The sequence below is a fragment of the Lepidochelys olivacea genome (genome assembly GCF_965140295.1).
Source record: "Lepidochelys olivacea isolate rLepOli2 genome assembly, chromosome: 7".
NCBI classification, from domain to species: domain Eukaryota; kingdom Metazoa; phylum Chordata; order Testudines; family Cheloniidae; genus Lepidochelys; species Lepidochelys olivacea.
This window is the reverse complement of record NC_140417.1, coordinates 19,050,999-19,066,244: the sequence shown is the minus strand read 5'-3', so window position 1 is coordinate 19,066,244 and position 15,246 is coordinate 19,050,999. Positions and strand designations below refer to the sequence as shown.

At 41.9% G+C, this 15,246-nt stretch overlaps 1 protein-coding gene across 2 annotated transcripts in view; it reads right to left on the bottom strand.

Moving 5' to 3' along the window:
* Window positions 1-15,246, bottom strand: part of LOC311523724 (cullin-associated NEDD8-dissociated protein 1-like) — a 42,313-nt gene that overhangs the window by 6,213 nt on the left and 20,854 nt on the right. For both annotated transcript variants that reach the window (XM_084634007.1, XM_084634006.1), the window contains 10 exons: window positions 15,088-15,211; window positions 14,178-14,434; window positions 13,438-13,543; window positions 12,464-12,615; window positions 10,152-10,444; window positions 6,920-7,061; window positions 3,908-5,410; window positions 1,726-1,821; window positions 824-993; window positions 425-589 (listed from right to left, as the gene is read on the bottom strand). In XM_084634007.1, coding sequence (XP_084490133.1) covers window positions 425-589; window positions 824-993; window positions 1,726-1,821; window positions 3,908-5,410; window positions 6,920-7,061; window positions 10,152-10,444; window positions 12,464-12,615; window positions 13,438-13,543; window positions 14,178-14,434; window positions 15,088-15,211 — 3,008 coding nt within the window. The remainder of the gene's footprint in view (window positions 1-424; window positions 590-823; window positions 994-1,725; window positions 1,822-3,907; window positions 5,411-6,919; window positions 7,062-10,151; window positions 10,445-12,463; window positions 12,616-13,437; window positions 13,544-14,177; window positions 14,435-15,087; window positions 15,212-15,246) is intronic.

The following is a 15,246-nucleotide window of genomic DNA, read 5'->3' as shown; positions in this document are numbered from 1 at the left end:
TGCATTACTATCAAATTCCCCTTTCTTCCATTTGTTATATATTATATTTCATAGCTGCTTTCACTTCCCCTCTAAACCAGATCAGTTTTTTAAACCAATATGGCCTTCCTTGAGTGTGGCACGTCACACCTTTCAGAGCACATTGTTTCAGGTTTTGCAAACTGATGCAGACATCAGTACATCGGTTACATGTGAGTTATGTTTTCAAAGCCAGTGCAGCAACCGTAACAACTAGTAACTTTTTAAAAAAATAAATAAATAAGAGTAAGCCTAAATACTAGAGAACAAAAAGGCAGCATAAAAAAGGTGCCGGGTGCTGCAGCACCACACATTGACACAATCTGAGCCCTGGCCTTCACTGTAGTAAATACGATCAAAACCAGTTACTTCCACTACTCTTGACCAGATAAGGAGAGGAAGTTACCCTAATGTCATAATGATCCTTAAGTCCATCCTCCACGTGGTTCAAGTATTCATAGATGTCCAGTCGGTCAAGGCAGCTTTCCAACAGTGAGTACATGCACTCAAAGGCAGCTTTCCTTACATCAAGGCCATCATCCACTGTGTGCTTGAATGGCCCCATTTCTACCTTAAAAGGAAAAAATGATACACCTGGTCACGCTGTCAGTGGGGAAGGCTCCCCGCTGCCACATCTGGGCGACCAACTTAATGCCTAATACATGTTCTTCTCCGACCCACCTACGCCCCCGGGGTTCCACCCAACTATTTGCTAATGAGAGCATCGCAGCATATTCATGTCCATTCCATGTTGACCAAGACATTGACATGCAGAAGTCATGAAGCAGCAGCACTAGTAACATACCTCCCGTATCAGTTCCCTTCTGATCTTAGTTTCATTGTATAAGTGGGGTAGGATAGTGTTCAGCATGTCTCGGATTAAAGAAGGCTTATTGTGAGCAGCAGAATTAAACATGGCTAAAGCAACACGTCGAACATTCAAGTCAGGATCCTGAAGAGTCTTTAAGAAGTCACCTGCAGGACAATAGCATAAAATTTGTTTGACAGCATTAAATGCAATGTTTTTGTAGTTCTTCAAGATCTACCTACAGCTGATCCTCAGAGTAACATAAGATATTTGAAGGAGCCAGGATATGAAGAAATCTTATACACAATGATTAAAAGCAACTCTAGAAGCAAAGCCTATACAGAGTGATGCATTTAGATCTATTTTCCCTTCCTTTTTTTGGGATAGGATTTAAACTATTTGAGGCAACAGGTTACATTAGGGGTACAGAAATACCAGTGTGATGCAAGCCACCAGTGACTTCATCTGAGAGTCCAAGTAGAAACCTTAGTATTTTTAGAAGGAGTTTCTTTTCAATGCTCAGCCTAGACGTCTCGGAAGCAGAGTTTTTGCAGTTTCTCTTTAATAGCTCTGAGATACAGGGATCTGGGTGTCCAACCTAAGAAATATTTTACAAGACATTTGTCTGAAGCCAGAATCACTAAATTCTCCACTAAATTCATGAGTGACACACATACCTGAAGGAGGAAGACCAGAACATTTACTAACACTCACTCTGCAACCTCAGCATGGAACTCTAGATCTTTTTCCATCTAATTTAACCCCAGAGAAATGTAGTCTCAAATCAATTTGAAAAAAATCTTACTTGCAATACAAAATAGGACAGTTGTAGGGCCATTGATAGTGTACCAGACCTCATGTGTAGAGCTCACAAGATTTCTATAGGAATTGAAACTCACCTATGCAACCTTTAAGAAGTACGTCAATAGGCTGTGGCTGATCAGAAATTGTGAATTTGATTGCAGTTACTACAGTACTTCGTGCATGCGGGGAACCTGCAACAAAGAGGGAACATAAAAAAAATGGTGTATACATTTACACAGTATGCTCTTTACTAGGGCTGTCGATTAATTGCAGTTAACTCACAACAATTAATCGTGATTTTAAAAAATCATGATTAATCAGACTTTTAATCATACTGTTAAACAATAGAATACCAATTGAAATTTAATATTTTTGAATGTTTTTCTACATTTTCAAATATATTGATTTCAATTACAATAGTACACAAAGACAGTGCTCACTTTATATTGTTATTTTTTATTACAAATATTTGCATTGTAAAAATGGCAAACAAAAGAAATAGTATTTTTTCAGTTCACCTCAATCAAGTCCTGCAGTGCAATCTCTTTATTGTGAAAGTGCAACTTAAAAGTGTAGATGTTTTTGTTATATAACTTCATTCAAAAACAAAATAATGTGAAGCTTTAGAGCCTACAAGTCCATTCAGTCCTACGTCTTGTTCAGCCAATCTCTAAGACAAACAAGTTTGTCTACATTTATGAGAGATAATGCTGCCGGCTTCATATTTACAATGTCACCTAAAAGTGAGATGAGACGTTCGCATGGCACTTTTGTAACTTGCATTCCAAGGTATTTACGTGCCAGATATGCTAAACATTCATATGCCCCTTCATGCTTCAGCCACCACTCCATGCTGATGATGCTTGTTAAAAAAATAATGCATTAATTAAATTTGTGGCTGAGCTCCTTGCGGGAGAATTGTATGTCTCCTGCTCTGTTCTACCTGCATTCTGCCATATATTTCATGTTATAGCAGTCTCGGATGATGACCCAGCATTTTCGTTTTAAGAACGCTTTCACTGCAGATTTGACAAAACGCAAAGAAGGTACCAGTGTGAGATTTCTAAAGATAGCTACAGCACTCGACCCAAGGTTTAAGAATCCGAAGTGCCTTCCAAAATCTGAGAGGGACGAGGTGTGGAGCATGCTTTCAGAAGTCTTAAAAGAGCAACACTTTGATGGGAAAACTACAGAACCCGAACCACCAAAAAAGAAAATCAACCTTCTGTTTGTGGCATCTGACTCAGATGATGAGAATTAACATGTGTCAGTCTGCACTGCTTTGGATGGTTACCAGGCAGAACCCGTTATCAGCATGGAGGCATGTCCTCTGGAATGGCAGATGAAGCATGAAGGGACATATGAATCTTTAGTGCATCTGGCACAAATATCTTGCAATGTTGGCTACAACAGTACCATGCAAATGCCTGTTCTCAGGCGATATTGTGAACAAGAAGCAGGAAGCATTCTCTCCTGCAAATGTTAACAAACGTGTTTGTCTGAGTGATTGGCTGAACAAGAAGTAGGACTGAATGGACTTGTTGACTCTAAAATTTTACATTGTTTTATTTTTGAATGCAGTTTTTTTGGTACTTAATTCTACATTTGTAAGTTCAACTTTCATGATAAAGAAATTGCACTACAGTACTTGTATTAGGTGAACTGAAAAATACCATTACAGTACTTTTGTTTTTCTACAGTGCAAAAATTTGTAATCAAAAATAAATATAAAGTGAGCACTGTACACTTTGTATTCTGTGTTGTAAGGGAAATCAATATATTTAAATATGTAGAAAATATCGAAAACTATTTCTATAAATGGTATTCTATTATTATTTAATCGCACAATTAATTTTTTTAATTGCTTGACAGCCCTACTCTTTACATGTGTTTGGGTTAGAAAACATGCTGCTCAATGGAAATGTAAGAAAGATTATTTTTGTACAAGAGCTAAAGGAATAGAGAATGCCATATTGGATCAGATCACATCACATCACATGTCCAAATCTGGCCTCCAAAGCATTCTCTTGTCACGCAGCCCTCCTATTCTTGTAGCATCCTTATTAATACCATGCACCACACAACTCTGCACTTCTTCAGAAACACTTCTTTTGGTTAATCTTTGGCTGATCTTCTCTCCAGCCTGGCTTTGCTCCCTCCAGCTACAGCTATACTACATTAAGATATTAAAAGATAGGACTGTAGAAGATGTTTACGCAGCGAACAAAAACATTTCCCTAGGCCTTTTACCATTCTAATCCTTGTCCTTCCCATTACCTGATGACAGCTGCTTTTTCAGCCTGGGCAGCAGCTGGGACGGATTCACTAGGGCCAGTTTCCCCAAGCATTCGGCAACCACATTTCGTGTCCCCTCCTCTGTGCACTCGCAATGGTTGAAAAGCAGAGCCCAAATATCTTCCACATAAGGTTTGAGGCCATCTGCTGGGGAGGAGCTGATGACTTCTTTTAGAGAATGGAGTAGTAAGTATTGTCTCTTGGGCTGACTTCCAATTTCCTTCAGCATAAAGGGAAGATATTCCTTAAGATTTCCAGCACTGATGTTCCCCAGAGCATAGGAAGCTGCTGATTTCACCTCTTCGCTGGGAGAGGCAAATGCTTCCAGTATTACTGTTTTGAGCTCCTTCTGAGCACTTAGGTTCATGGTGCGACCCATCTCTGCCAGCGAAAGGAAGGCTAGCATTTTAACAGCAGCACTGGACTTGGGGTTCTTCACATCTTGAATAAACTGGCTTGCTACCCTGGTGGCTTCTTTTGGGCATGCTGATGAAAGGGCTGCCACACACTTTGCTACAGAGTAATAGGCTTGTTTATGTAGGGTCACAGATGCCCCACCAGGACTTGAGTGTATGGGGCTTGTTAGCTGTTTCATCAGCTCTGCATAACCCATGTTAGCGGTCTTTGTTATAACCAAAGCTTGAAAGAAGTCTATTATGGCATTCAGTGCTCCTCCTTGTAGCAAAGGGGAGTGGACAAGCTGAAAGAGTTCAGAAAGAACTGAACCACTTATCTTGGATAAGGAAGATGGATAAACCTTAGCTAAGGTAGTAAGGAACACGATAGCCACCTGAGAAACATGCAAATCATTCTCACTAATTAAAGCAGGAAGCTCTGTCAGCACAGACTCAACCATGGCAGGCTTGAGGCTATCGCTGTAGTTCTTAATTAATATGTCCAGAGCTGTCAGAGTACTCAGTTTCAAGGCACGTTGATTCTTTCGCAAGAAGGAAGCTAAAATGGGGAATCCTTCCCCTAGAATAGGTCTTAAGTCTATCTTCAGTGGAGAACTAGCAATTAAGGTTAATGCTTTGACTGTTGTTAGTCTGGTTATTTCATTTTTGAGCCTTTCTAGAAAAATCTTCAAAGTTGGCGGGAGATCACCACTTAAATGGTCTCCAAGATTGCAGACGATCTGTCCCATGCAAGAAATAGCCCGTTCTTTCACCTCCTGATCAATATCAGCAGCTTTCAGTCTCTTCAGAGTACCAGAAAAAAGGTCTTTCACAAACGGCTTGACATCAAATGTACAAGATTTGTCCAAGGGCCGAATAACTTTCACAAGCTGCTGAGTGACCAGCAAAGCTTCTGATGTGATCTTATAAAAGGGGTCCCCAATACAGGATACAACTGGAGGTAGCAGTGCCTTAATATGGGGATGAAATACTTCTGGCTGGTGATTGCAGAGAAGAACATGAAGGAAAGACAGTGTATCAATCCTCATGTTGGAGGAGCTGGATTTATCGGCCAAGGAGAAAATAATACCTGTTCAGGGGAGACATTAACATATATTATCTTATTTCTTCAAATGATTTCCACAAAGATTAAAAAACAAAATTCTAAAATCGTTGGATACAAATCCAAATAATTTCCTTTGCTCCACCCCACTGAGGTCATGTCTACACTAGGAGTGCTTCCCCAATACAGGAATCCCAATATACTATATTGACAAAGCATTATTACTGTAGATGCAGTTATACCAGCAAAGCTATGCTTTGTACCAGTATAGTAAAGCCACCCCCAACAAGAAAAACAATCTGTACTGGTAGAAGCATAGCGAGGTCAGTAAGGGATTATACCTCATCACACCCCTGACCAACAGAGTTCTGCTGGCAAAAGCTCCTAGTGTAGCCATAACTGGATATACCCGCATTCTCGCAGTAGCTGTTTATGTTTTCAGCCAAGTGGCAAGTCAGAATATAGCCAGGCCATGTGGCTGCACTGGAGAGCTACAAAAGTATTTTACAAGCACTTTAACTGGATAGCTATAAAACCACCTGTCAGTATTTGTAGGGTGATCTGGGGAGGAATTATTTAGTGTGGTACACAGCGTTATAACTAGAAGTAATAAGATTAAATTAAGAAAATGGAAAATCTAGGCTGAACACCAGGAACTCCTGCCAGTGACACATCTAGCTGTGGAAAGTCTCAAAGAAAAGAGTGGAAGCTCAACTGCTTGGGTTTTGCAAATTAGACTGGACAAAAATATTAGAAAAATGTACTTTAGAGAATAATCCTGCATTGGCAGGGAGATAGACTGGATGCACTAATGGGTCTTTTCCATATCTAACTTCTATGATATAGTCTGAAAATTGTTTTTCAGATGAGCCATTAGTAAGGTATTTCTAAGACTCCCACTCGCCACCCCCAATGCAATTTATTGTTCATATTTTCTGTTGTTTCTTGTAAACATACAGGAATTGAAGGTCATGGGATGCTCAGGGCCAGGGGATATTGAAAAGGCAGTTTCCCCATACATTTACAGTAAGGACAAGCCCAAGGTCTTGGAGGGCCTCAGTGTTATGAATATGTCAACATTCTTGGATGTGCACCCTTCACTAATTTACAAGGAAGGAAAGTTAGGTGAAAAAACTTGTGGGCCTGCAGATAAAACCCTCCCCCAATAAACATTTTTAAAAAGTTCTAGGAGATTAACAGAGAAATAGAAAATGTCACCACTATGACCCCAATCCTGAGCTCAAAGTCAATTGGTTTCAGTAGCAGCAGGAACAGACACTGTGCATCCGATGAAGTGAGCTGTAGCTCATGAAAGCTTATGCTCAAATAAATTTGTTAGTCTCTACGGTGCCACAAGTCCTCCTTTTCTTTGTGCCTTTTTAGTGTTTATAAACATCCAGAAATTAAAAAAAAAAAAAAAAAAAAAAGCAGGAAGGAGAAACACACGTCATTTAGAAACCTTATAGCACTGGAAGTGGAAACTTTAAACTAAGACAACCACTCCCTACCACTTCCCAGCCAACAAACCAGTTTTACCAGGCATTAATGCAGGGATGTGATCTGCCAGGCATCCAGGAAGAACATTGGCCAATTCTGTAAGGAGACTGAAGCACCCTTGCCTTGATTTGATGCTTTTCTCCTTGAGTTGCTTGTGCAAGGCCTTGATTATGTTTGGAACCTGCAGTTTTAGAAAGCAAGAAGGGAAAGAAAAAAAAAAAAGCCTCATAGGTAACCATGGCCTTTTTGACACAGAGCTATACTAGCAAAGTAGTTTACCCAGCTTAGCTACACACATTAATAATTCAGGGTGAGAAGAGAGAGCAATCAAAAATGAATACGTTCAATGGTTTATTAAAGGGAGACTCTGGAGAGTAAATTAGGGGCTGAGAGAGAGAGAGAGTGGAGTGATAGGGTAGCTATTTAAACTCTTCTATTCATATATTTTAAGTGTTTTTTTTTTTTAATTCTATTAAAATATTTTAAGGCAAAGCTTCTCCTCTAGTGCCACAACCTCAAAACATAGCAGCATTGCTTAGTGATCAGCTTGGATGCTTCTCTAACAAGGAGAAGGAAGTGAAACTGACCAGTCAAGTTTCAACTGTCTGAGTTGAACAAAAGGCAAAATTAAACAAACTGATGAAAAGTAGGTTAAAAGTTAGATATTAAACCTGAAATAAATTTAAGGACCTGATCCTGCAATTAGATCTGAACAAGTGGACCCCTGCAGAGCTCCAGCAAAGCCCACCCACACAGAACCAATTACAGGACTGGGTACAAGTTATTAGCCACACTGATATTTTCTTTTTTAAATATAGAATTTATTTACATCAGTTACATTAAATGGGCAGAAAACTACATTTTGGAAAGGATATAAATCCATCTGCTTCAGGGTAAAAGACAACCGCTAACTGACGTGGGCTAGCAAGGCGTTTTCTCATGAGCACCTTATACCATAATAGTTGACTACGTGTTTCTTTTATCTTCCTCTGAAGCACCTGGGACTGGCCATTAATCAGAGACAGGATACTGGCTAGATAGAGCCCTGGTCTGGTCTGGGGATTCCTAGGTTGCTAAATTATGTTGACAATACCCCATTAGTGTATTTCAGAATTTAAAAAATAGGTTTAAAAAAGCCATTGCTTCTAACATTTATTTAGTTCAATTAACAGTGAAGTATGTACCCTGCATAATTACAAGAACACAAGCATACAAAGACATTATGAAACACTAGCTAATGGCTCCTGTAATGATCAGAGCCGATACAGCGTTAATGCTCTGCCACACCTATACATTGTATCCGAAATTTATCTGACTTCTAATAGCCTAAATCTGATATGTTTATGCAATAATTTATTCAATGAGTTCCTGAACAAGGACATGTCTGCTTAACTGAAGCAATTGCCACAACAGATGATGGATTTTACACAATGACTGAGGTGGTACACTAGTGTCTGCAAAGCCCTTCGCAGCAGTTTGCAGGTATGACTGGCACAGATTATCCCACTCAGTGGCCCTTGGTTCACTTCAGGACACTCTTTTGGTTTATTGTTGCTGCTACAGGAGTCAAACAATTATAAACATGTCACCGTGCTACAGCTATGGCTAATTTTAAAGTACACATTTCAAGAGTTAACAGCACATTATCGTCCTGTGCGCAGTCAACAGTCATGGTCATCACTAATCACTATGATTAGCTTAGTGTTAACCATCCTGCTGAAACACAGTTGAAATGGCTGTTGGTACAATAGTTCTAGCATGGCTTCCCTGTCTGGCATGGATTGATATTTTTGTGAGAGAATCATAGGGTGGGCGTGGGGACGGTAGGTGAATCAGATAGGGACCTTTCCCTCATGTGCAAGGAAAGCTGTCTACAATGGTCAAGGAAACTGTCCCTGAGCACACTAGCATCAGCCATTTAAACATTGTGGTCCTATCTACACTATGAAATTAACCAAATTTAATAACTGTTAAGAAGCTGACATTATGGGGTTCAAAGGTGCTATAATTCTGGGCTGAGTGGCCAGAGCCAAACTGTGGAACCATGCAGCCAGTGAAAAATTGTTTCAGCACATTTTTGTTTGGTCTAAAAATCTGGTTACACCAGGGTTTGCCCCCTCCTCCAAGACCTCATCTACTCTAGATTTTTCTCGGGAAACCTTCCACCATTGCACTGCCACTCATGAGAAACCAGTGAGAGAACTATTCTTGATGAGGCTTTGGCATTTTGATCACACTGTTTTCTAGACCTGCTCTGAACCATTGCACCAACTCCACTTGCACTCCCACTCTTACTGTCACCTGGGGACCTGCACCAGAGGGAGATTTCTCAAAACCAGTTAATGTAGATACAGCCCTGTTGTAAAATGGATCTTTCATCCATGCTTAAGTACAATTCTAGATAACTCAATTGTTTAAAAAAGTCTCTCCCTGTTGGCACTGGCCAGACAGTGTCTGAAACCAGTTTAGCTGGAACAGTGCTTGAACCGAATTCAACACCCAGTATAGCCCGGTTGCTAGCATGATTTCAACTGTAGCCTACAGTAGATGCTACAGACAGAACTGGGATACATTAGGTATAACCAGGATGGGACATGTTCATGGTTACAGCTTGTGCGCGTGACTCCACACATTAAACAGATGTATTTTTCCTGGCGCAACCCTATGAGCCTGTCCCCTCCTACCGTCCTGCACAATACGAGCCCATTCTGGGTAAACCTGGGCAGATATCCCATTCTGCCTCTGTTTTTTGGCACAACGAACAGAGGACTGTCAATATTTCACATGGCATAATACACTTTGGAATGTTCTCCCACACAATGACCCGAGAGGTAAGAGGACTGGCTAACCCCTTTATGCAGTCACAGTTAGGCCATCCCAGCTAAACAACAAGACTACCACTCCAGAACTCAGTTACAGCTTGAAAATTGCGTTACCGTTCTGCCAGTGGTAGAGTAGAAAACACATAACCATTCCGTGTGTAGACACAGACCATGTGACATCAACAATTTTACAACCTTACTGAAAAGCTGGAGTGGACACATGACCTGAAAACAGCAGATCTTCTGAAATGTGGCTATAAATCCAAGAATCAAGCAAGCGGGGTGAGAAAGCTTTCCATCTTCCTTATACTACTCTTACTAAGAGTCAAGATCCTTCTGATAGCCATGTTCCCCGGCTGAGCTATTGCACACATTTATTGATGGCACTTCTTCCAGTTCTTTTCACTCCTATTCAACTTAATCTGGCCTATTACCACTTTCTCACTCACCTGGTTCTGAAGCATGGTGAGGGGTATCTCTTCCTTGCCTCCTGCATCTGAAGCATGTAGCCAGCTTTGTATGGGCAGCGTTTGCTTCAGCAAAGCGATATAAGCACAGAAGATGTCAGCTTTGACATTCTCCTCTCTTTCCTTGAATCTGCCTATCAAAACCGGGGACAGAGTCTTGTAGAAATCCTGAAGGAGGTCGTGCCGGGTACTGACAATGGCTTCCAGGCACTTAGCCGCAGACCTGCGAACTTTCCAGCTAATGTCATCGTCATCGCTGTACTCATCGTCGCTCTCTGGAAACAGTCAGTGGGGGGAAAAAAAACACCCAGTTACAAGAGAAACACAAGTAGGGAATCACCACATGCCCCCGACTTTCCCTCTCACATGTCATTTCTCCTCCTATCGAGCTCAAAAGTTAACATGAGATAAACAGATGCCAATAATTAAAATGTTTCTGGGAAAAATCAGATTTGGGTTATTCTGGACAATTTCCACAGATAGTCATCAGAACCCAGTGCATTATAGTGGCTCGTATGTGTCACCGCTGCCTTGTGGTGGATAAAATGTCTAATTGATTCACTACGTATCCAATCCCGTAGACCTCTAGTGCCTGAAGGTCTCACTAATGTTAACTACAGCTACTGGAGAGTCCACTTTAGCTCATGTTGTAAGGGCTTGTGTTTTGAAGGAGGGATAAGGTCCCAAGTTCCATTTATTTTAAGGCCAGAAGTGACCATTAGGCCCATCCATAATGATACATAATAGAGGTCACAGCACTTTACTCCACAATTTCTGCATTTTACCCCATGACTTGTGGATGAGCAGGAGAAGCTCTTTTAGAAAGACATCCAATCTCAATCCAAAGCCTCCAAGCAACGAAAAGATATCATATCCCTTTGGATGCTGTTCCAATGGTTAACTCCCCTCACCATTACACATTTGAATCGTGCCTTACTTTCCATTTGAATTATTCTAGCTTCTGCTCTGAGTCATGACACCCTGTGCAGTGAGAGAACTGGCACATTGTGGAACTCATTCAATACCTGAAATGGACTAAGTGTACAACTGATATGACCTGAGCCTAGAGCATGAAACTGATTCTCTACCACCTCAATCTATCCCTCACCTCACTCCTTTAAAAAGAAGCTACTGAAAAAGACCTGGATCAGAGGCAGTGTCAGTTGTAACCAAGGTCAGCCCAAAGGTAGCAAGGTCTTGTTTATTTTTAGGATTTAGTTTCACTATTTTACACTGCACTGTTTGGGTATGAGTTTGGCACGCAGTGCCTCAGCAGGATGCATTCAAAATCTGTATATTGGCTACTAGGAGTTCCCCTCTTCACACATGACAGAGCTGCTAGCACTAAACAATCCCTCGAGGTAGGAATACAGACACGCAGCTGCATTAAAGTCGCCAGTTCCACCAGATAAATAAAAGACCATCAGGGGAGGGTCCAAGAGCCCCAGGAAATGTCTACAACGCAGCTGGGAGGGTGCTTCCCAGCTCAGGTAGACAGATACACACTAGTTCTGCTTCAGCTAGCACCTCAAAATTGCAGTGTGGCTGCAGCAATGCAAGTGGTGGCTGAGGCTAGCCACCCGAATACAATCCCAGATGACCTCCTGGGCATGTACTCAGGCGGCCAGCCTGAGCTGCTGCCTACGCCACCACTGTCACACTGCTATGTTTAGCACACAAGCAGAGCTAGCATTGTCTGTCTATCCATGCTGGGAAGTTCCCTCCCAGCTGCTGTGTAGACATAGAGTTGACACCTGCCTGCTTGTAGTATGCATATAAAATAGCCTCACTCAAAAGGCAGGAAACGGAAGTCTGAGCACCATTTAGCAGACTGCAACCAGCACTGGCATTTGGTGGGGGGATTGTTTTGAATTTGGGCAATCACAGCGGCAGAGCAGGAGCTAATCGAGATACACCAGTGGTAGGGCTGGTGGACTGTGGGCATGCCGTGACAGACACCTGCATTCACTCACAACACCAGAGGCAGCAGCTCTTCAGTCTTGCTCTCTGCCAGGCTAGCTTATGGTGTCCGTTCTAGCAAATGCCATCCTTCCATGACAAGAGATGCCAGTGACACGTGGATCAGGAAAGACACAACTGTAAAGTCCCACATTTGGAAATCATTAGAATTACGCCACTGACAGAACTAAGCAGCTGTACACTAGTTTGGGTCAATGCAGATATTGTGGGGAAGAAGGTAATGCCACATAGTGCGAGTGCGGAGGGGAGAACTGGACCCCTTGGATACTATGTCAACAGTTCTACTAATCATAGTCATCCTCACAAGCAGGCACCTTGCTCTTCATCCTCCCCATTTTCAGTTTCCATCATTTCCTCCTCTTCCTCCTCCTCCTCATTGTCATAGTTGTAATTTGGGTCATAAGTAATGTACTTCAGGCACAATCCCATCACACTAGGGATGTGAGGGCCAATTTCCTTTGGACACCTAGCAAGACAAAAACAAAGCCTAAGATTAATGGGAGGTAAGTAATTTTTATATCAATCACCATAATTCATCCCACAAGATCCCAAAGTCTTTCACACAACTATACACACATATTATTGAAATGCATTCAACAGTAAAATTTCCCTTTCATCATAGTGCATGAAGCAGGGTCATGTACCCATGTGAGACTCCAAGAAGTGAGCTTCATTCTCCACTACCTGAGAGGTTCTCCCTTTAGAACAAAAAAACAATGCCCCCCACAAGTTCAGTCCACCACCCCCTTCCCCGAGAGGAGGAAAATGTAGGCAGCTCTCTAACACATCTCCTCAAGGCCAACCTTCTCACCAGAATTAGTGTATGAAGATTGCTGCACAGCAGTCCCTTCTCAAGAAGCACCATTCCCACCTCTCACCCCTTCTACGGACATCAAAAGTCTGAGCCAACTCCTTCCCAGTCATCTGAAGGACTCAAACGTCCTCCAAGAACCGGCAGTAAGTGAAGTTCAGTCACAGTGGGTATTAAACTGCCACTTACGATACCCGTATCATTTATAAATATCATTGTAAACTCCTGGGTCAAGAACCGATTCTCTCACATATTTGGTAAAATACCTCGTACATTCAAGATGATATATGAATAGCCCAACTTTGTAAGGATGGATTTTGTTACTGGACTGATATTGTATCTCTTTGTCTCCCACAATAATGCATTTAGGAAAATATTCCACTCAGCTTAGTTTTTCCTCAGACCCCTTTGCACATGCACTTCCCAGAGAAGGGCAATGAAATAGAAATAAAGCACAGATTACTCGAGGGCACACACCTTCTCACAAAAGACTCGAAGGCCTGAAAGCAGTATTCCCTCAGCTCATCATCCTCCACGTTACAGTACCGAACAACTAATGGGATGATCTTCTCCAGATACTCTCCTGAAAGAGACAAAGTAAACAGCAGGGGAAATTGCTCCCACTTGAGCTGACTGGTAAAGTGAGAGCCTAGTTACCAGCCAGCCAGTTCCAGGCAGAGCATTCTTTACCTGGATCTCGCTGGTTATGCGTCGTGAACAGCCTGCCAAACAATTTCAACAGAAGAACCACCCCATTTTCATACAAAGGAGTTATGGAGAGACAGAGATGATCTAATGGTCTGAGGAACTCTGGGGGTGTAATCCCAGATGGGATAGCACCTCTGGCAAGTCACTCAAATACTCTGTGCCTCCATTTCGTCATGTGTAAAATGAGGTTAATAATGCTGAGCTTCCAAAAAGGGGTGCTGTGAGGATTAATTAATTAGTGTTTTGGAAGTGCTGCTGCAAGATCTTGAAATGAAAGACCCTATAGAAGCACAGCCAAGCACTGAGATCCAGTGTGCCCTCCCCTGAGGTCTGGGTGGAGATCTGAGAACCAGAAGTGGGAACCCTGCAAAGAATTGCAGAGTGCTAACTACTAGTGCACTAGAAAAACAAATAAGTATATTTCTTTTTATATCTAAATAGGAACAGTTTTAAAATGTAATATGTGTGCATGTGTCTTTGTAGCTATCATTCCAAGCTACTGGACCTACCTGTGCGGTGCCCAGCCTGCCTGCTGATACCCGCGATACACTGAATGTACGTTCTAGTGGTAGAAGTAGACTCATTCCTCTTCAGTTCAGCTAGCAAGTGCTCCATGAGTTCTGAGAAGATATTCCCATTGCACGTCAAGACCAGATAGCCTAGAGCAATGATGGCTCTCTTACGCACAGCCAGTCTGGGGCTCCTGAGCTGAGGAAGGAGGCAGTTCAGGATAGAGGAATGAAAAGTGTAAAGCATCCCCCCTAACCTGCAATACAGAGGCAACACACACACAAGAAATTAGATCTTCAGCATGAAGGCTCCTTAGCTGGCGTAACTGAAATGCAAAAAAAGAAAGCTACATAAATGAGGACAAGCACATTTCTAGCAAAAAACAAACAGCGTGTTCTAGATTAAATCTAAAGTTGCTCTGGCTAAGACAGGGAGGATCCATTTTTCCCCTGTCCCTGAAACAAGATTTTGATTTTGACAACATGTCTTTGCATGGCCCAGTGTTTTTGGTGATAAAATCCTGACTGCAGCTGACAAGTTTACCCACTGTGCTGTCATTCTGAATTATGCTTGTGTTATGTAATAAGAGAAACCGCTAGCTAAAGAAACCGTGTGACCAGATCACACGTTCCAAAATAGAATTTTTCTTCTTTCTGCCCTTCTCCTTCCTACCTCCCCAGAAGTTTCTTATGATCCTGCAATGTTACCAGTATCCTTCCAAGTGTAAAAGGATACATATGTACATTCTCTTAGCTCAGCTAGGTGATAAGACCTGCCCAGACACTTCCCAACTGGCACCAATCCCAATCCTTTAATGTTTTAGTCCTCCAAGTAACACAAAAATCACAAGCAAACACACTGTGCAGCCCCCCTGCCATACACAGCTGCTTGGAGGAAATCCTTTCATACCTGCTCAACATATCTGACAGGATGTCAAGAGCCTCTAACTGCACAGATACATCCTCTTGTTTCCCAATGGCTCCAGTTAGCTGGGCCGTGATCTTTTTGCACACATTGGCTGTCATTGTGGAACCTAAGAAAAGAGATGACCTTTGGTCAACTTTTTGT